The sequence below is a fragment of the Panicum virgatum genome, chromosome 9K (genome assembly GCF_016808335.1).
Source record: "Panicum virgatum strain AP13 chromosome 9K, P.virgatum_v5, whole genome shotgun sequence".
Taxonomy (NCBI): Eukaryota; Viridiplantae; Streptophyta; class Magnoliopsida; order Poales; family Poaceae; genus Panicum; species Panicum virgatum.
Genome location: NC_053144.1, coordinates 40,429,651 through 40,451,101, shown reverse-complemented (window position 1 = coordinate 40,451,101; position 21,451 = coordinate 40,429,651). Strand labels below are relative to the sequence as shown.

The following is a 21,451-nucleotide window of genomic DNA, read 5'->3' as shown; positions in this document are numbered from 1 at the left end:
CAGCCCAACCTTGGATTGCCGCTCTCCACTTGCAAACTATCCACTTGTGACTTTCTCCCTATGATTAATGCGTCTGATATTTACTTAGCAGGTTGGAGGGGCCATCTTTGTAGTGAGAATGTGAGATGGAAGCAACTTCTGTCATCACTGATAAGTACTTAGCAGGTTGGAGAGGCTGCGACCGTGCCGAGGACCTGCAGGCCGAGGCTCGCGCTGCCGGGGCACCGTCTAGTAAAATATTTAAAATTATCAATTCAACAATTTTGCATTATACATTTGTTAACTCACTTTGAGTTAGCCGGCGACTTTTTTATAAATATGTAAAATTATTATTTACTAGATTTTTTGAAAACATGTGCGGACTCTACTAGTTTTAGTAAATAGTCCTTGTTGTAGAATGAGTAATAATTAGAAAACGCGTACAAGTTCTGGTGAGTATTATCAAGAAAATGACCGGCCGGGACATTTACTTGGATGCAATGCAACAAGGTGGATATGACTTGAATCAGGAATTGCATCGAGACTACAGCAGGGTCTTGCAGCATCCTTTCTTTATTCCCAATAATACTAAATACGCCGGCACCAATCGATTCGATCACACAAATGAGAGGCCAGACCCTCTGAGCTTCTCCTGGATGATGCCGTCAAGGTGCCAAGCCATGTCCGGCGTCATGTGGTTGGCCTAGTCATACTACTACAGCCACCCATATCACCGCCGGTTCTAAAAGTGCATCACCAACAGTTTTGGGTACCGTTGGATTTAAGTCGTTGGTGATAGCGGGCCATCACCACCGGTTCTAGAACCGTTGGTGATGGGGACATCAACACCGCCGGTTCGTATCTGGAACCGTTGGTGATGGGGACATCAACACCGCCGGTTGAAGACACGAACCGGCTGTGAAGACCTTTTTCCCATCAAAAAAATATTTTCATATAATAATATTGCATCATTGTGGAACACCTCATTTTCTCAAGAACAAGCAGATTCAGTTATTAGCTTAACTGAATTATATTAGGTAATCTCATCTCATTACTTAAACATGCATTCAACCTATCAGCTACTACTAAGCTAGCTAGGTTCAATAGCACAATATATGTTTGCAGTCCAAATTCAAAAAAAAACTTGAAGCATAAATTTGTAGAAATCATAATAAAGCAGAAAGCAGAGATTTCTACAAGAACTGATAATCCATTACATATGATACAGTCCGTATAAAATGAGTAGCCTTATGGTGTGAGATAAAGAATTGGTTGCACTTCAGTATGATGGGAGGTTACAATCTATGTTGGCTAAAATAGTTTCATCAATATTGTCGGACAGCTTAGATATATTTAGTGAATTGTGGGACTTACCCAAATAGACTATTGAGTAGGGCATCAGAGTTATGTTCAGACAGGGTGGTGATAACTAGTGACCCACCCCATCGCAAACGCTTAAGCTTCAGCGTCAGGTTACGAGTTCTAGCAAACATTAATATGTACAACAAGGCACCAAGAAAGACTTAATAAAGATATTACTGGTGATAATTAGAACCTAAGCAAAGAAGTCAGCTAGCTTAGACGGTAGACGCCAGCATACCAGGGTCTGTGCTGTAACTGCTTGTCGAGCTTCAGTGCCTTCTCTAATTGTCCTTGCCTGTGGATAAAACAGGCCAACCTGTGGTTAGATTTGTAACATTCCCAGTGAGGCCGAGTTTTTTAATCTATTTATCTTGTTATCCTTCATTCTAGCTAAATGCCTGTATCACTTACAATTAAGACATGAACCTCTAATGCAACAGGTTACCAGGAACCACAATCATTTATCCCTTTCTCAACAATCAATGTAACGAACTCTCAATATGTTTACTTATGCATAAGGGCTACTGATGCGGTAAGTTATCAACTTATCATTAGGAGAAATAAGAGTGACAGGGGAAAAATATGTGCATGATGAAGAGATCCCTCACCAGAAAGAAATATAATTTCTAACTAACTACTTCAAAAATGCAGGGGGAAACTTGCTAAAGACTAAAGATGGTCCTGGTTTACAGTTTACTACCATTTTTATGTGCTGGCATAATCAAACAGAGTTTTTCAATTCTTTTTACAGAAACACAAAATCCATCAGTATGATATAAGAAGAAAATTTATGGCCATTAATGTACTTTACAAAGTGCAAGTTTTATTCCTTTTACTGACCCAAACATAGAAGCATTCATAGAATAAAACAGAACGTGATACACAAAGGCAATGTGAACATGCATGCAGAATTGCAGATAAGTAGATTAACAGGGCCTCACACAGGGTTCAATGGAGAAATTGTCTATGGCATAACATATTTTCCAGAAAAGGTACTTGCAAACAATTTTCTTCCTGTAGCAGGTTTTGTGCTAATGTTCACATGAAATCTATCCTTCAATAACGACCCTACTAGCAAGCTTCACAATTCTGGATAATGATAATAAGCCACTAAAGGAGCTATTTACACACTAAAAAGAGGCGAAAAAGGCATAGATGCATACAAAAGACATGCTCATTGTAGATAAGGTTATATGACACATAAACATAAGATAGCCAGGGCAACTGTGGGATACCTCAGATATTGAAATGCTTCCGCATCGCCACCTATTTTCTCCTCCAGATCTTTAGTGCAAAACTGGGTATGATGACAAAGCAAGACATTCCCATGGCACCCAATACCCCTGTATCAAAGAGTGCAGAACCAATCCTTTCCTTCTGAGATTCCTGCATAGGTAACAACCCCCCAAGCACTAGAACGCCTACTCCAAGCAGCAGGAAGAAAAGGAAAGACACGAGCAACACAACTGCAGCAGGGTCCAGCAGCACCTTCCAAGTTAATGCTCCAAACATCTGACAAGGACGCTCAACAGCATCAGCAAGCAAATCCGGTCAGTATCTTCCAGTGAACACAATCATAAGGATAGTATATGTATGCTTCAATGTGAAATTGGAAAGATGCAAATGTACTCACATATATACAGTGCGCGAATTGCATTTTCTTTAGAGAAACTAATGCAGCTTAACTGGAATTAAAGCAGCTCCTGCATCCACACCTCATAGAGCTTGTGCATACCACAATTGATTCCAAAACAGAGGGAATTAGAGCCTAGCTAGCCATTTCAGCATAAAGGGGGCAGTCAATTTCAGCATATAGTTTACTGACTGACTAACAGTGGTAAAACCTGCTCGAATCAACTGCGGAAAGGAACAGCGTTGCCTTTTTTTCACAATACCTTCCGGGAATGGATCTGAACCTCCCTGGCGACGGTGCGGAGCGACAGCCCGAACCCCGCCGCGCACATGGCGCACAGGAGCCGCAGGGTGACGACGAGGACGAGCAGCACGGGGAAGACGAGGGCTCTGATCGAGACCTTGAGGAACGCGTAGGTCACCGGGGACTCGTCGCCCAGGGCCCGGCGCGTGACGGTCCCGGCGGCCACGAACGCGCAGGCGACCCACGCGCTCGCGAGGTACAGGTACTGCAGAACTTTGGGCACGGCGAGGCGCGGGAGCAGCGCGGCCGCCGGCTCCCGCGGCGGCGCCTGGGGGAGAACCTCGAGCACCACCTCGGAGGCAGCCATGGGAGCGCGTGGGGAGGAGCCGAGGAGGGGAGGGAACCCTAGCTAGGCTCTCGAGGCTCGCAGTGGAGGCGGGGAGCGGCTGTGCTGTGAAGTGGGGGGAACTGGGGCGAGGGGAAAGTGGGTTGGAATGGCGATGACCCGACGAACACGGAGGGCCGGCGCCGCGGCCATGGGAGGGCGCGGGAGGAGGAATGGGAATGGGGAGGAGGGCGGCGCCACGAGGGAGGGAGGGTTGTGGGCGGACGCCAGGGGGAGGAGGAAAAAATACCGGAGAGAGAGGGAGGGGAGAATGAAAAAAAAATAAGTGGAGAACAAATCACCGTCGGGTCATATTACAACCCGGCGGTGATGATTACGTATCACCGCCGGTTCGTAATACGACCCGGCGGTGATGTTGTCGAGAGCATCACCGCCGGGTCGTATTACGAACCGGCGGTGATACGTAAGCATCACCGCTGGGTCCATTTGGAACCGACGGTGATAGACTATCACCGCCGGTTCGAAACAAACCGGCGGTAATGGGACGTTGGCAATGATGTATTCTATAGTAGTGTCAGTGTGTCACCCGCCTCCCCTGTCCTGAAGTACAGCGGGCAGCCGCCGCCGGCCTGTTGATCTCCAGGCTGCTGAGCGTGTCGAAGCTGCACAGCCTCGCGACGTCCGTGGCGGCCCCGGCCTCCTCCTCCGCCGGCGAGAACGGCTGCCCGACGAACCGGGCCAGCTTCCTCACGCCCTCGACGGGGTCGCTCAGCATCTCCTCGTACCTCAGGAACAGCACGGCCTCGGGGTTCGCCTTGCTCGCGTTCCACTACCCGAGGAGATGGTCCCAGATCGGCCCGCTGATGTTGGTGCCCTCGCACGCGGCCTCGAACTCGTCGGCGAAGGAGATGTCCGGCGCGAGCTTCCTGGCGAAGTGGAACATGGAGACGATCATGTCCTTGGGGTCCCTGCACATGTAGATGATTTTGCAGCCGGGGTTCCGGGTGACGGAGGCCGGCAGGACGGAGTGCTGCATGTGCGTGGCCATGAGCCTCGGCGACGGCAGCGCGTCCATCTTGACCCCGCATCCGGCGGCGAACAGCATCTCCATGAAGGGGACGCAGTCGTACGGGTTGAGGCGGCGGAGCGGGTGCCCCGCGCCGCCGGGTGGGTGCGCGCCGCGCGCCATGGATGCGAAGGCCAGGGCCTTGAGCCACGTGGTGCCGCACTTGGGCGGGGTCACGAGGTCGACGTCCCCGCGGCGCGGCGCCAAGCTCTCCCGGAAGGCGACGATCCCCGGCACGTGGTACTCCGGCACCCAGGTGCCCTGGAAGCAGCGCACCCACTGCCTGAGGTCGCTCGGGCGAGGGGTGGCGGCGCTGGGCAGCGGCATGGCGCCGCAGATGTCCGTGAACGGCACCGGGCCGACGGCGGTGTCGCCGTCGGTAGTGGTGGCAGCCATGCAAGCAAAGCTCCGGTAGAGGTCGAGTTGACGGCCGGGTATGATGGAGAGTGAAGTATTTATTGGGATTAATTTGGTGCAGATCGACCGTTCGATCGAATAGTTTGCATCCCATGAGGATCACGAGGCTTCTTTATTGCAAGCTGCAGTTAAACTAGCTGCATGGGCCGGGCATCTCAGGATTCTCGGATAGTGAGACAAGGATATTATAAATAAGAAGCACACTAAGACCTCCTCCAATGGTAAAACTCAGCAGGTATCTATAAGCAAATAAATTTAGAGTCAGCAGATAAGTTTAAATCAGTATTGAATGTTGTGCAGTGAGAGAGAAGCACTGACTGCTAACTTCTTTCTAGTTATTCATTTTGCTACTGTTCACAAAATAAAAAAATATTTTTGCTAGTTTTAAGCTACTCCTTTAGAGGAGGCCTGATTGGCATATTTTCTCAACTTAGCTACTGCACAGTCCGGCAACGTCAAACTGCTTCCTGGCATATGCATATTGGGAAAATCAGTAGTGTATGGGATCCGCTTGATGCGCAATAACCGCCCCTTCCTCCACTACTTCGATCTGCCAGGTACCGGGCTTTTGCGGCATCAACAGGCACTAGTACTCTCTTCGTTTCAAATTATTATTCGATTGACTTTTTAACTCGATCTAAGTTTAAACATTCACTTTTTTATTGTGGCTTGCTTCATTAGTAAAATTTCTTCAACAATTTTTTTGAATAAGAAGAGTGATCAAACTTGAGATCAAAGAAATCAAATGAATTATAATCTAGAATGGAGAGAGTAAGTTCCTCTTTACAGGAGGTGACACTACTATAGAACGACCCACTGCAAACGTCTCACCACCACCAGCTTCAATCGAATCAGCAATGATAGACTTTTATCACCGGTTTGAAGTGGTGGTCGTAGTCACCGTTGGAACCAGCGATGAAAGTCCATATCACCACCGGTTTAACGGTTTGTATTACAAGCTGGAGGTGAAAATTTAGGAAACATAACGGTTATTTGTAAAGGACACTTGTTAGGGAACATAACGGTTATTTAAACTAGAATTCTATAATTCTTAGAGTTTGTACATAAAAACAAATTGAAGGTCATAGTTTAAATTTCACACTTTTTCATGGAATCACATTACATAGATATATGTATCATACTTTTTATTAAATTGATATGCAAAAATTCCTAAAGTATGTTATTTATGAAGAAACTTATTAAATTGAAATCTATATGTAGAGATGATGTTATTTGTTAAATTAAAATCTCTATGCTTTTGTCCTGTATAGATGGATCAAGGATGGATGTGTAGTACGAAAGCTGGAGATTTGGATTTTTTTTTCAATGGTGTTGACTCTTTTATAAAGATTACCAATGCATACAAGATAAAAAAAACCTACAGATGATGGATACGTGTACTATCGATGCATCATTTGCAAAATCAAAAGCAGTTTGGTAACATTGAGTAGACCTACTTCCATTTTTTTAGTTAGGGGTTTTATGCGCAACTATCAAATTTGGAATAAACATGGTGATGATAGTGAGAAGGAACCTACTGAAATCTTAATGGATACTGTCGAAGAAACCATCCATTAACCCATAACCGAAGTTATCTTGGTAACAATGCAGGAAATCGGCGAAGAGGCAATGAAACCATATGGGAAATATTATTTGCTGATGATGTGGTAGATGCCCTAAACCAAACAGTACCGGATGGGGAGCTAGATTTCCATGATTAAAGAAATATTGAAGTTGGAGTAGATGAGAAAGGATTTGAAAACACCGCTTTACCTAGGTTGAAGCGTATCCAAACTGGAAGCAGATATGATGCTATAAAAGATGAAGTCAACTAATGGTTTGTTAGATAAATGTTTTGGTCATTTGTTAAGTGTACTGTAGAAGTTGCTTCCAAGACCTAACAAGTTGCCTGGGAACATACACATGTAGGATGTCGAGAACAGAGTCTATATATGGCCTTGGTGATGACTTTAGTGTGGACTACTCTTGAACTCCGAGGTGGACTCGAATTCGGAATTTCATGGGCCTCTTGGCTTGCGGTGTCCAGCATGGTCCTCTCCTTCTCCGAGTCTTTCTTCAAACACCCTCCATTATTGCTAAGTACAATATATCATCAAGTAAATTCCCTCAATGCCACAAAAAAAACTCTACATTATTCCTTCACTTTAATTATTAGATATAAGATGGTTTCTCAGGTAACTAAACACTCTCTCCTTTCACTAAGGTTAGACACTTGCAATCCATCAACCCACTTGCAATCCATCAACCCACTGTGAGCTTATGAGCGTGATTGGTTTCTAGCACAACTTGAACAAGCCAACCAAACATATGATAGTTGCATACCGAGTTTATTGCGATGAAGTATTTACTTTGCAAAATGTACGAATTTCACGAAACAACCGCAAGGCAATTTGCTCAAATTGCTATGAAATTTTGTCGAGGCAAATGATACGATTATATTGCCATGCAAAACTTTTTAGGCAATAGACCATATTGCGACAATATTTCTCGTGACCACATAGGGTAGTACGTTGAAAAAACCATGTTGCCGCTATGTCAATCCATTGCAAGTAATGTCTATTGCAACTACCAATGCCACGACATAGGTCGTTGCAACTTCAACACAACACCATACTTAATTGCAATGCAATAACCATAGCTATTGTAACGATCCACAAATTTGTTGCACAAACTTTAAACCACGAACTATCTTGCCACGCCTTGCAACCATTGTGATATGGTGGCAATTCATACCTCTTGCAATGAATATGACCATACTACCACAACTTTCTAACATTGCGCTAGTATCAAAATCTAGTAGTGGTATCAAATTGAACCAGCCAACCAATCAACTCCTATACGCAACTACTCTCAAATTAGTAATAGTATTATGGTAGGACATTTTAGACCCACTTGAGATGGACTTAAAACCATCCACTGAAAAGAAAAATCTCAATCAAACCTTTTGAACAGCGGTGGAGCCAGCCGACGGAGTCACTGGTGTCAGCTCCATTAGAAACCGTTGTCAGATCAGGTCACTTGATCAACATGGCGTAACAGTAATTTGCCACTAATTATGAAAGAAATTATTGTTGTCAGCTGACATCGACAAACAGTCCTGGCTCCACCCTGCTTTTTTCATTTTAGTGCGCTGGACACTCTAAATATGCTATTTAGCTTCTTACACACCAGCTCTATTAAAGAATGGATTTGCAGCCGGGAGAGAATGCTTAGTGAATGGACGATTTTGCCCTTACTCCATTTTGTGACCAACCTGCTGCGGCTGCTAGCCTAATCTCTATCTCCTCATTGCATTTTTTTTTCCTCTTCTGCACGTACAACACCTCCATTCCTGGCCTGTTGCCGCGCTGCGCTGTGCCGCTGTTTCTGACTTGCCACGCAGGTGAGCAAACAGCTGAGTGTGCATGCCGACGCTCCAATCTTATTCTTACACTGGATAAAATCTTTTAGCATGCTAAATTGATGTAATTTGAGATTGACATGCTAGTCACTTATTTGTACATGTTACAAAAATTACATGTCAAGACGATGTGTAAAATATATTATGGTTGCACTTTTTGATATGACTGGTTAGACATTGTACTTATCAAATATATTAAAAATTGCTACCGGAAGGCTGTCCTGTGACAATGAGTGTAGTGTTGCACTTGTCTTGTTGTCTTATTAAGCCCATGGGCATTTGAGTCTTTTTACTAGACCATCTCTCAAAAAGACTAATTTTATAGAAGTGATATGTTTTAGTTTTCAAAAAAAGAAGTGATATTTTTGAGATAAAATTATATTTTTGCAGTGTGTATGAATCTAAATCAATGAGTGTAGTGTGTTGTGCACAAAATAAACATTTGAGGGTGTCCGTGAGAAAAAAAAACCTTCCCGCTTCCGTGACGTAAAACAACACCGCGCAAGCAAAGCAAAAGGAAAAAAGTTTGATGGCGCGTGCTCGCAACTCATTTCCTTTTCCGAAAAAGAAAAAAAGGGGACACAATAAATGGCGTCAAAGCCGCGGGCCTTCGCGAAGGTCTTCCTCCCGGCGCTCCCGCCGCCGCCCCTCCTGACTGCTCCCGTCTTCTCGCGGTAGGTGGGTCGCCGGTCCCTCGCCCTCTCCTTCCTCCCTCCTCCTCCTCCCGCTGCGGATCTACTAATGGAATCTATCCATTCGTCCCGTCCCAGCCGGCCGACGACACGGGGCGCGGGCGCGGCGGCGATGTCGGCGGCGGCGACGCCGCCGGCCCAGGCCCCGAGGAAGTGGGAGGGGCTGGTGGACGAGGCGCTGGAGCGGGAGGTGCTGGGGGCGTGCCTGGACGAGGCCCCCGAGCGCCGCCGCGTCCGCGAGGCATTCAAGGACGTGCAGCTCAGCATCGACCATTGCCTCTTCAAGGTCAACCCCCTCCTACGCTACCCATCTGCTTAGAGCCACATGGAACGATGGTCGAAAACAGATGTCCTTTCCTTTTTGGTTCTTCACACTTAGTGACGTGTTGGCATGGGATTGGTTAGGCAAGATAATACAAGTGCTGATTTCGTGCGTTTTGTGTACTTGTTCGCGTAAACAAGCCTGCAATACAAACGTGTTTTTTCGAACAATATATGTTGTGTTCTTATAAAAATATGTACAAAATTCAGGTCTAACTCCTCTTTAGTAGCTTTGTTCACTCGTCTCACGTCAAATAATGATAAGGAACAATATGTTGAACACTCTTTTTGAGTTTTTAATGCCATTAATAATCTCTCTCACTTGCATTCATTTTACGATGCAGGGACAATATAGTGGCATTGGAACAAAGGAGGTACTGTTCATAATCTCCGATGTCGCCATAATAATGAGATCCCTGAACTTAACTACTGCAATTTGTAAATTTATGTCACCTATTTCTGCGCAAAATTATTTATGCCATATAGAGTCAGTTTCTCTTCACCAGTGGTGAGTGCATGCCCTATGTATGAGATAGATTTGAGAGGTTACTTTGTATGTAAGTTCAGGTGTATTTATTTTGTAATTCTGGCAAATGTTGACCATACAGAAATATGGATAGTTTCAGTATCTGTTTTTCAAAAGATAACTCCAAGGCATTACAATGTTGAAGTTCTTGAGTATATCCATACATACACTAGTTTCTCCTAGCTTTGCTAGGATTTTGCTATAAGTGATGAACCTTAAGGATTTTGCTATTTTATAGATCATTTTTTCTGGTCTGCAAGTTGTTTTAACATGGTAATATGCTATGCAAAACATGTTTCTTTGCTCAATGGTATTTGAGAGCATGATGACACACCATTTAGATCTTTCTTTATGAGTTTATTCCAGCTTGTTGATTAATTATTCATCATTGATTTCTTTTTCTGGGTACAGTCATATGAGCGTAACTCTAGGGGTGTGGAGATTTTCTCGAAATGTTGGTTCCCAGAGAACCATCGCATGAAAGCAATTGTTTGTCTTTGCCATGGTTATGGAGACACCTGTACCTTCTTCCTTGATGGTTAGCTTTCCCTGTATGATGCATGTAATGCTTCAGTTTATCTGATTTGTTGCTTTTGTTACATATTTTGAGTAGTTTTTTATTTTATTTTAGGGGTTGCTAGGAAAATTGCTTCAGCTGGATATGGAGTATTTGCACTTGACTACCCTGGCTTTGGTCTTTCGGAAGGACTTCATGGATATATTCCAAGTTTTGATACTCTTGTTGATGATGTAGCTGAACACTTTGCTAAGGTCAAAGGTATGCTGTAGCAGTGATCTTGCTAGTAACTTGTGCTGTTTCTTTCACATGATCTTCGGAAACTGTTGCATACTTTTGTGATAAATAAAGAATTCTTAATTCGAAGATTATCATTGGAGTGTAAACATGTTCTTTTTTCTTCTTGTTAGGAAATCCTGAACATAGTGGTCTGCCGAGCTTTCTGTTTGGTCAATCTATGGGTGGAGCAGTTGCATTGAAGGTTCACTTCAAGCAACCAAATGAATGGAATGGTGCAATACTAGTTGCACCCATGTGCAAGGTAGTTATAGCTATGTAGAATGTTATCTATATAAGTTAATGCCTGATCTCTCATTCAAGATCATTTCAATAGATTGCGGATGATGTTGTTCCACCTTGGCCCGTTCGGCAAGTTCTAATTTTTATGGCCAAACTTTTGCCGAAAGAAAAGCTTGTTCCTCAAAAGGATTTAGCTGAGTTGGCATTCAAAGAGAAGAAGAAACAAGAGCAGGTCAGTGTCTGTCATGCAGAATTCTTTGAGACTAATATTGGACCCTTTCATTCAACTGTTGTCTGTAGTATTTCCTTCTTTTCTTCCATTTTGACTGCCTTGCACATTCTTCTGTAGGACATATTTTTGCAGATAATGACATGTTGCAAATTAAGAATATGATCCGTTTAGCATTGCTTCTGACTACACCTCAAATGAATAGACATTCTCGTCTTTTCAATTGATCAGTATAACAAATGATTTTGTGATATATAGGTGACTGTATGGTTTTATTACTGCTTCTTATTATGTCTTAGAGCAATGCTTGGAGAACGTACGAAATGTATTTGCAGGCCTGTTGGTGTTTTTTTTTTTGGAAAAAGTTCAATTTACTCCCCTCAACTATAGCCAAAGTCTGAATAACCCCCTAAACTATAACTTGGTTCAATTTACCCCCCTAAACTATGCCATTTGGTTTATTTTACCCCATAATGCAATTTATCTTTTTTGTTTCTCCATACACAAGTTGAATTTTAATTTCAAATTTTGCAGGGTAGTAGTGGACATCACAATGCATATTTAGAAAAGGTTTATAATTTTTCCCCGTTAGTTTCCATATAATTTTGAACTCCAATGATTAATTTATTATTAAATATTCTAACGTATCAAAATATTGATAAAAAATTATGATTTATTTTTCTAACATGTGTTATGGTGTGTACTATTGTGTTGTAAAATTTCAACTTAAAACTCCACCTATGCGTGGAGAAATAAAAAGGACAAATTACATTAGGGGGTAATTTGAACCAAATGATATAGTTTGGGGGGTAAAATGAACCAAACAATAGTTTAGGGGGTTATCCAGACTTTGACTATAGTTGAGAGGAGTAATATAGACTTTTTCCTTTTTTTTGTGCTTAAAAGAAATCAGTTTGGTTCTTTGAAATATTTATTACTCGAGCAATGCTAATTTTGACTATAGCTTGGTATTAGAGTGTACTTATTACTTCATCGACCAATGCAGTGTTCATTCAATGTGATCGCCTACAAGGATAAACCACGGCTTCGGACAGCTTTGGAGATGCTGAATACGACACAAGAAATAGAAAGACGTCTGGAAGAAGTATGTGGTTTATGTTTGTTTTGCTCCAGTTACTTGAGTTATACATGTCATGCATGCTATATTAGATGTCGTTTCATAGTCAATGTGTTAGTTTCAACAGTCACTCCATGCACTTTTTTATATGTAGGTAACCCTCAAATTGCTGTGACTGTACACATCCAATGATGATCTATATTTAGTGATGAAGGAAATGCCTTGTTTCCGTTCATGCTTTTATCCTTAGATGGTGGTGTTCTGCATGAAAGCATGCAGTGGTAAAAAAAAAAGAACAACTAGGGAAGACCCAAGAAAAAATCTTTTAACCCTACTTTGGCTTTGCACCAGGTTACCAAAAGCACTTGTCCTGAATAATAGCCACATAGGGGCAATATAGAGAGTACAAGAGCAGGGAAATAGGAATACAAAAAGGACCCTTATCAGAATTCATGGTTTGGCATAACATTATGGTAACAGAGAGCTGTAATCAGATAGCACTTGGCTTTAAAATGAAAAAGAGTTCTGTTTCGAAGACAAGTTTTAACTAGAATATGTTATGGATGGTGGTCTATTGATTTATACCTTTGCTGTTTCAGTTTTTGATGGTTGACGCCTGCCTCATCTTTCACAGGTTTCTCTGCCCATGATAATATTACATGGCGAGGCTGATTTGGTAACTGACCCGGCTGTGAGTAAAGCTCTGTATGAGAAAGCAAAGAGCCAAGACAAGAAGCTGTGCCTCTACAAAGGTGCATACCACGCCATCTTGGAAGGTGAACCAGATGATACAATTTTCCAAGTTCTCAATGATATAATCTCTTGGCTGGATCAGCATTCCCCAAAAGATGAAGGTTCGTCGTGAATCACGCAGTGCCGTCCACATAATTTGGTGAATTTCTTTGGCATTGCTGTACCCCTTCCTGTCAGGGATGCCCAGATCCAATGATTGAGAATTCCATTTTTGTGACAACCATGTAAAATTTTTAGTTTTGATTATTAATTTGTCCATCATGTATCTGAACGATGTACATAACTGATCCACGTGTATTTAATTACCACGAATTATTTAAGATAAATTTCAGCTGTAAAATGCCCACTGTTTTGCTCCTAAATTTCAGTACACCCCTCTATGTGGTATTTATAGTTTGCAATACCAAACACATGTGACGTCTGTCATTTCAAATCATCAGCTTGCGGACTGCGGTGGTGTTTCTGTTTCCATGCCAACGCACGGGATACAAAACATCATAATGATTCTGGGTGCCTATGTGATTTAGAAACAGAGCAATGACTGCGAGCCGAGGCGCAGCTGGAGTTAGAGGATGGCAGGGGCCCCTTCCTCTTGCCGTCGTCTCCACTGTGGCCGTTCGGTACGCAATTGCTTCATTGTGATAGTGGATTTTGTGCCCCAAAGGGAAACTGCCTAGGCCAATATCCAACCGTCGAGTAGGATGTAGCTTTGGCGTCATTATTTATTTTAGAAGGATAATAATTGACATCATTGTTTTGTGGAAGGAAAAGAAAAAATATGTATTATTTTTGGAACAAAAATAAATGGCAATGTTGCTTGATGAGAGGAAAATTAAATGCGTGCCTAAATATACATAAACCAAACCAGGCTCGATCATGCTGCAACCATGCAAGATACGCTCGGCGTCGTAAGCAACGCTGCTACCGCAACCTCGTGATGTGCGGATCGATGGCCGGGGCGAGATGGCTGGAGGTGGCGGCATCAAGGCGAGCGCCAACATGCGGGCTCTCTTCTCCGACAACGATCATGACCACAGCAAGGTGGTAGCGGTCAAGCAGAGGCTTGATGGCGGGAAGGCCAAGGACAAGGGGTTTGCCGCCAGGGATAGGCGGCAGGCTGTGGCCAGCGGCGAGCCGGAGAGCAACGGGGTCGGCGGCGACGCCGCGAGGCACGATTGCGAGGACAAGCATGAGAAGGAGCGCAACAAGAAGCAGAAGAAGCCGCCTGGCGAGGCGAGCACCGTCCTAACCGCTGGGGAGAACCAAACCCTACCTCCAGTGGCGGACCTAGCCAAGAGACGTAGGGGGCTGATGTCTTCTTCCACCTCTTCCCCACCCTCTCCTCTCTCTATTTTCTTCTTCCCTAGCTCCCCCTTGCTTCTAATGGAGGCTGCAACCAGTAGGGGGGCTGGAGCCCCCTCAGCCCCCTACTGGATCCGCCCCTGCCTACCTCTCACTATTACAAAATTCATTTACCGAGGCAAGCACAAATGCTTAACCGAGACATTTTTGGCAACCGCCTCAGCAGCGAGGCGAGCACCGTCCTGACCGCTCGGGAGCGCCAGAACCCTACCTCTCACTACTACAAAAATCATTTATCGAGATGGGCAAAAACACTTAATCGAGGCGTTTTTGGCAACCGCCTCACACACAAGGTCACAATAAATGACTTATTTGCCGAGGCGGTTTGCTGTCCGCATTGGTTAATAAAATAAAAAACTAAAAGAAAGAGAAAAGCCTGCTGAGCTCATCACTGGCCTGCCAAGCCTATCTAAGCTGCAACGCGGCTCGCCCATTGCCGCGAAGCCGGCCGCCCGGAGCGCCCGTCCGCCACGCCCGCTGCTGCTCATTGTTTTAGAAGGATAACAATTGACATCATTATTTTAGGAAAAAACCTATAATTCACATTATTATTTTAATTGAAAGGATAATAATTGACATCATTGTTTTATGGAAAGAAAAGAAAGATGCTTATTATTTTTGGAAGAAAAATAAATGATATCATTGCTCGTACACAAATAGTATAAATATTTGAACTAAAGAAGACCGGAGTGTTTAAAAAAAAAAGAGTTCGGAGGTGCACCTAATGGATCTACGACTCTAGTCTGTCACGGGTACGGCATTGTTTGCTCGGAAGGAATCTAATCACTCAAGAAACTGACCCCGTTGTCCCAGTTCGTTCGTTCAGAATGCATGGCTGGGTCTGCTCCGAAGCCATGCAATTCTGCCTCCCGATCCCGCGGGAATCTCGCCAGCTCGTTGTTACTTGCTACCACTACTTCTTCCAGATTCCCCGAGTAGTATCTCCGTTCCCCTCTCCCTAGATTCCCTCTGCTCAGGCTGCAGTTTCTGCGGGGCTCCCTATTCTTCTTCGCTCGCTTCGCTGATCAATCAATATAATCTTGTCGAGGGAGTCGATCGGGAGATCCGATCCGAGAGAGAACGAGATGGGGAGGCCGTCGTCGTTCCAGGCGGAGTGGGGCCCGGCCATCTGCATGGTGCTGATCGAGCTGTTCACCACGGGGCAGATGCTGCTCACCAAGGTGGTCGTCGACGCAGGGCTCTTCGTCTTCGCCCTCCTCACCTACCGCTTCTTCCTCGGCACCGTGCTGGTCATCCCGCTCGCCATCATCTTCGAGAGGTCCGTATACTCCGTACCACCCAACCAGGCAAATAGAAAACTCCAGAATGTTTTACGCAATTCCATTTTGCAGAATCTCTCCGAGTCAGGTTACTGTGTATTTTTGTCTCTTATAAATCTGCTGCAATAGTGTTTATTTGTGTGTGTGTGTGTGTATATATATATACACACACACACATATCCAGATCAATCCAGATGCAGTTTTTTTCCCATTTTTCTTTTGCCTTTCAACTCATGTCTTTGCATAGCTTAACTTCATTTGTCGTCTTTCCTGATGCCTGAAGTCACCGAGTTGTTCCTAAGGGCAAGTACAACATGCAGACAGCTGCTATCTATTTATCATACACAGACAATTTGTAGAGACAGCTTGTACAGTGGGTTGTCTGTTTAGCTGTCTGTGAGATGTTTAATTGATCTTGTGACACATAAATTATCATGATCTAGTGCACAATTTGATCTTTGTAGCCATATTTGTGCATACACGAGGAAATGCACAATATATTCAAATAATTAGGATGACTCTTTTTAAGCACATCCACAAACATGAATATTGTTTTTACAAAGGGTGCCCACTCCGAATATATACCACGGGTAAGATAGTACCACGCGTTATTTACATTATAGATCATTCTGTGGCTTGTTTGAGACTGCATCATGTATCAAATATAATATAATTAAGGATCTTTATGTGAAAGAAGTATTTAGAAAGGACTGTACCGTAATAATGCCAGGTTAAAAAAATCAAACGTGCGGCCGTGACTCTATGTCATTGACTGGTTCGTCCTCCGATCAAAAAAATAAAAAAAAGACTGGTTCATCCATACCTTCTCTCTCATCTCTCGGTCCTCCCCCCTTTTGTTTCTCATCTTCCGGTCGGGTTTTGAACCGGATGGCGCAGGGAGGGACTGAGGGACATGGATGCGGTGAGCGGGAGCCAGCGCAACCGGAGGAGCACGCCCGAGCGCGACGGCCGGCGAGTAGCGCAGATCTGAGCAGGGAGGAGTAGGGGAACCGGCTGTCGAGGAGTGTGGCGTGTCCGGTGAGCAAGGGGTGGTGGGGAAGAGGAGGCAGATTCACCCTTGTGCGCACCAGAGACGAGGTGAGTCGTCCACAGCAGTGTGCTGCTCGGTTCTCCTCCTTTCCCATGGTGCTCATGCTCGGTTCTCATACTTCCCCATGGTGCTCTCGCCGGAGAAGAAAGGGGATGGGGTGGGAAAAATAGCGCGCACCGAGGAAAATTTGGCGCCATCGCTCGTGCCCGCACGGGATCCTCGAAGTCGTCGATGAGCAGCGGGGGCCTGTACAACGCGGGGCTGCGCCGTCCCCTCGCGGAGCACGCGCTCGCGTCGTTGATGAAATAGTCGACGACTCTGTTCTCTCTCTTCATTTAATCTCCGATGGGAAGACGTATTTTGCTTGGTTCAAGGCAAAACAACGACCTCGGCTGACCGTTGTACATGCCCCGGTGCATTGAAGGCGGCGGGGTGGCTGATTTAATTTCGTCTCCAGCTGTTCCTTTCTGTTTCCGGATCCTTTGCGCCTTCCTATAATCTGAAGTCATAACTTTGTGAAATTAATTGCTTCGGAAAAAGTTGGGACAGCTGAAAGTAGATTATTGGTCTGGAAAAAACTGATGTGCCAAAATTTAATCGCCTGAAGCATTAGAAATTTAGAATGTTTACACTTTACACTGAACTTTCCCTGCATTTCTGCCACCACTATCTGTAGTTCTGTATGTACTACAGTTCACGCGCTATAATACAAGCTGCACGCATGTAGCTTGCAGATCATCTGTATATATACATCTGCATCGATACACGTCATAGTTGCTCACACATATAGGCTGACCAAAAGAAACCTCTGCTAAGAGATAGAAGCACGCGAGCATTGTCTTGTCGACCTGTTGCCGGATTCCTGTCCCCTTCACACATCATGCATTCACGCCACATCGGAGTGCTTTAGAACTGCTGCTCTCCACTGTCCTGTAGAGAGACAGAGAGATGGGGAGAACCAAGAAGGAATGGTGGGCAGCCTCGTTCATGGCGTTGATCCAAGTTTTCACAACTGGGTAGATGTTGCTCACCAAGGTGGTCGTCGATGATGGGTTGTCCGTGTGCACCCTCCTTACCTATCGGTTCTTCATGGGTGCCATCTTGGTCATCCCCCTAGCTGTGATCTTTGAGAAGTTAGCTCTGCAGTCTCCAAGAATATTGTCCTGTGTATTGTTACTGTCATGTTGTGTCAACTGTCAGCCACCTTATACGTTGGATAGAAGCAAAAAAAAAAAAAAATTGCACTCAATTGTATTTTTTTTCTCATATGAAAATTGCAAGTCCTGGAGCTTGCTTCCAAATATAACCAATCATTACAGCTTATACAGTTATTATCAACAAAACAAGATGTACTGCTGTTCTTATTTGTATTACTTTGATCTTAATATGCTCTGCTGAACATGTTCTTTTAGTGTTCATTTATGATAATGTTGATTTTGATTATGCCATGTAGGGGGAAGTTGAAGGAGCTTAATTTGAAGGCATTCATATGGATTTTTACAAGTGCACTTGTGGGGTGAGTTGTCCTATTATGGATTAATTATTGATAGCAATCTTGTTAAGTACTCTCCACCGGTACAGGATTATTTTTCTTCATTTACAAATTCTACTTCTTGGTTATCCACAGGTTCACTATTCCTGGTCTTTACTATATTGGCCTCGGAGATACATCGCCTGGATATGCAATCAATTTTTACAACATTATCCCAATAGCCACATTCATCCTTGCAGTTCTTTTCAGGTAAGTGAGACCCAAAGTTTGTCAAAGTTCCTGAAACGGTACACCTGAAATTGACCTCTATTTCAGGAAGGAGCCTCTGAACATAAAGAGCCTGGTAGGAAACTTCAAGGTGATAGGAACAATTGTTTGTGTCGGGGGCACACTGGTGATTAGCCTGTACAAGGGCAAAGTGCTTCATCTGTGGCCTACCAACATTATAGGGTACCATGCGAAGCATTCAGGAGCTGCATATGGGCACCACCATATGCGTGGAGCCATCTTGCTCATCATCAGCTGTTTGAGCCTGGCCGTCTGGTACACAGTGCAGGTATATAATAAGCAAGCAAATGTGCATACTAAATTACTAATAATGGTAGCCCAAGCAGTATCCTTCCTTCCATCTGTTGTTTTCAGAATGTTCCTGCTGTCAGGCTAAAAACAAAGTCTGCTAAAAGAAGCTTTGATGTAACTATGATGTCATTCAACAAGGAAGCGTACACTTAGTTATAGGAAACTTACACGTATAGTTTTCTTTTGACAGGCCCAGATGCTGAAAGTGTTTCCTTACAAGTACTGGTCCACGGTTGTCACATGCTTCGTCGGCTGCATACAGATGGCTGTTGTAGGGGTCGCCATGAACAGAGAAAAGGAGACCTGGCAGCTGAGATGGAATATGAGCCTGCTCACAATCGTATACTCGGTAAGTTAACCGACTGGGCATATTTGTTCCAAATTTAGCCAAGTGCTTCATTATTCTTACTGTATTGTCGAAATAATGATTTATATATATGCACAGGCAATACTCAACACCGCGGCGAAATTCGTGATGATTTCATGGGTCGTCACGCAGCGTGGCCCAACCTACCCGTCCATGTTTTGCGCAGTATCAGTATTGTTCACCACTGTCCTCGACTCGCTGCTCCTCGGCCATGACCTGTCTGTTGGAAGGTATATGATTATATTGTTAGTTTTCCACAATCATCTTAAGACTCACAAGCTAATCATCCCATCGAAAAGTATTATACGTACAAAACTCCAGGTTGGAAGTTAAGGTTTCTTCAGTTTTGTATCTGGCATGGTGATGAAAATTATGTTAGAAAATTAATTGATTACCAGTACATTTTCGTTACGGTAACGTCAATCGGGAGTAAAACAACAATGTCTATTGGGAACTGAAAAAAGTAAAGAGCATTGCAGTTGATATGCAGACATGATACCTTAGTTTGTTTGCATGAATGCAGTATTCTTGGCATGATCATGATTCTTGCTGGGCTCTACATGTTCCTCTGGGGAAAGAGGAAGGAACAACTGGCGCCTGAGAGTCAAGAAAACCCCAAGGACGAACTGCGATTTCAGAGTGAAGACAAAATCAAAGATTCAGGATCCCACGTGTGATTGTCTCGTCGAACAAAAATGTTGCGGAAGGAAACGAGACACCTGTTCAAAATCTGCTGGTCTAATGAAAATGAAGCGCCTTTAGATTCTTGTGGTGAAATTGAATTCAGATAGCGTCGTCCGTACTACATGCAAGTGAAAAATAGAAACGGAACATTTAGAGCATCTCCAAGAGTCTTTTTAAAATTTACACTCTAAATCATCATTTAGAGAGTCACTTGAGTAAAAATCATTTTTTATATCCTTATACTTTCCAACAACTTTTCAATATTTCGTAGGTAGTCTAGAGAGCCATTCTCATTCTCCATCTTTAGCTAGAGAGAAATCCGGAATAGAGAATGTTTATATTTAGATATCCAATTGAAGAAGCTATTGGAGAGCATTTTTTTCACGGAAATCTCTATTTATGTAAACTATGAAAGATACGAAGTCTCTTGAAGATGCTCTTAGTCGAACAAATTTATAGAGCTAGGCCAGCATTATAAGACAAGTCCTAGAATTTAGAGCTCTAGGTAGGGTCAAACGCGAAGCTGTGGTGCCATACAAAGTTTTAACTTGCAAAATTCTTGCGTCGTTCCATAAAACGTGGAATTCTAATATTCAAAAAGAAAAATCCTAGAAAAAGTACAATCCTAGCAATAACCATATATCTTCCAACCCGCCCCTAGAAAAACATTTTTAGGGACGGATCACCCTCTCACCCGCCCCTAAAAATGGACGTCATTTTTAGGGGCAGTTTATGGCGTCACCTGCCCCTAAAAATGGTGGCATTTGTAAGGGCAGGTCATGCCATCACCCGCCCCTCGGGTGATAGCATGACCCGCCCCTACAAATGGTTCCACACAAAAAAATTCATAACTTTTTCATATAATCTTGGATTAAGTCAAACTTTATATCAAAATTGTAGAGAATGACGAGATCTAAAACTTTCTAGTTGATAACTTTTTTATTTCAGGTCATCTAATGGTCCAAAAAATTATTATAAGCTCTCTAATAGCTATAACTATATAGTATCTCATATCAAGTCATACTTTAAGATTTTCACAACCATAATGTCATGCTAGGATTGCTACCATAAAGTTAAAAGTACATTTAATAGTATAAAGTGATTATGAGTTGTGAAAACCACAAAAGGAGCCTTGAGTTGTATGAGATAGTAGAATGAGTGAGTTATACATTATGGTTTCACACTCTCAATCATTATATACGCTGAAATCTAGTTTTTGACATTTTTGTTAAGTTCTACATGTCACAACAGGCTTATCGTAAAATTTTCATCTTTTTTGATATGTTTTGCTATTTTTTGGAATTAATTGAATTTTTAAAATAAAATTAAAAATTATTTGTAGGGGTTGATGGGGGCACCGCCCGTCTCTAAAAATAAGATTTGTCGAGGGGGTGACGTTATCACTCGCCCCTAAAAATAGGCGATCCGCGTGGGGAGACAGCTGCAACAACAAGAACAACACGTACCCACCCCGCCGTGCCCGCAAGCCTCCAAGCACATGAATAGCAACAACAAGAACAACACGTACCTTGCA

General features: G+C 43.5%; 2 protein-coding genes and 1 pseudogene across 4 annotated transcripts; 2 read left to right on the top strand and 1 right to left on the bottom strand.

Moving 5' to 3' along the window:
• Window positions 1-538: 538 nt before the first annotated feature.
• LOC120651407 lies at window positions 539-5,029 on the bottom strand (annotated as a pseudogene).
• Window positions 5,030-9,006: 3,977 nt separating this feature from the next.
• Window positions 9,007-13,464, top strand: LOC120651404 (caffeoylshikimate esterase). 2 transcript variants are annotated; one of them, XM_039928883.1, is made up of 9 exons: window positions 9,007-9,145; window positions 9,238-9,445; window positions 9,825-9,854; window positions 10,418-10,544; window positions 10,638-10,784; window positions 10,934-11,064; window positions 11,137-11,274; window positions 12,278-12,376; window positions 12,984-13,464. In XM_039928883.1, the coding sequence occupies exons 2-9, from the start codon at window positions 9,272-9,274 to the stop codon at window positions 13,212-13,214; spliced, it is 1,077 nt and encodes a 358-aa protein (XP_039784817.1). In that variant the 5' UTR covers window positions 9,007-9,145; window positions 9,238-9,271; the 3' UTR covers window positions 13,215-13,464. The 2 variants fall into 2 exon arrangements, with proteins under 2 accessions (XP_039784817.1, XP_039784816.1); XM_039928882.1 differs by having other exon boundaries at window positions 9,013-9,141.
• A 1,950-nt stretch (window positions 13,465-15,414) lies between these two features.
• LOC120651406 (WAT1-related protein At3g30340-like) lies at window positions 15,415-20,151 on the top strand. 2 transcript variants are annotated; one of them, XM_039928884.1, is made up of 7 exons: window positions 15,415-15,743; window positions 18,249-18,311; window positions 18,423-18,536; window positions 18,603-18,843; window positions 19,057-19,215; window positions 19,312-19,463; window positions 19,757-20,151. In XM_039928884.1, exons 1-7 carry the CDS (start codon window positions 15,550-15,552, stop codon window positions 19,908-19,910), a joined length of 1,077 nt encoding a protein of 358 aa, XP_039784818.1. In that variant the 5' UTR covers window positions 15,415-15,549; the 3' UTR covers window positions 19,911-20,151. The 2 variants fall into 2 exon arrangements, with proteins under 2 accessions (XP_039784818.1, XP_039784819.1); XM_039928885.1 differs by lacking the exon at window positions 15,415-15,743 and adding an exon at window positions 17,237-17,928.
• Window positions 20,152-21,451: the final 1,300 nt, after the last annotated feature.

Bases quoted from the DNA above. Each gene is read 5' to 3' on its own strand.
- LOC120651404 (XM_039928882.1), top strand. From the start codon at position 9,056: ATGGCGTCAAAGCCGCGGGCCTTCGCGAAGGTCTTCCTCCCGGCGCTC. The intron at 9,142-9,237 runs GTAGGTGGGTCG...GTCCCGTCCCAG, and splicing joins ACTGCTCCCGTCTTCTCGCG to CCGGCCGACGACACGGGGCG. The intron at 9,855-10,417 runs GTACTGTTCATA...TTCTGGGTACAG, and splicing joins GTGGCATTGGAACAAAGGAG to TCATATGAGCGTAACTCTAG.
- LOC120651406 (XM_039928884.1), top strand. From the start codon at position 15,550: ATGGGGAGGCCGTCGTCGTTCCAGGCGGAGTGGGGCCCGGCCATCTGC. The intron at 18,537-18,602 runs GTAAGTGAGACC...CCTCTATTTCAG, and splicing joins ATCCTTGCAGTTCTTTTCAG to GAAGGAGCCTCTGAACATAA. The intron at 18,844-19,056 runs GTATATAATAAG...TTCTTTTGACAG, and splicing joins CCGTCTGGTACACAGTGCAG to GCCCAGATGCTGAAAGTGTT.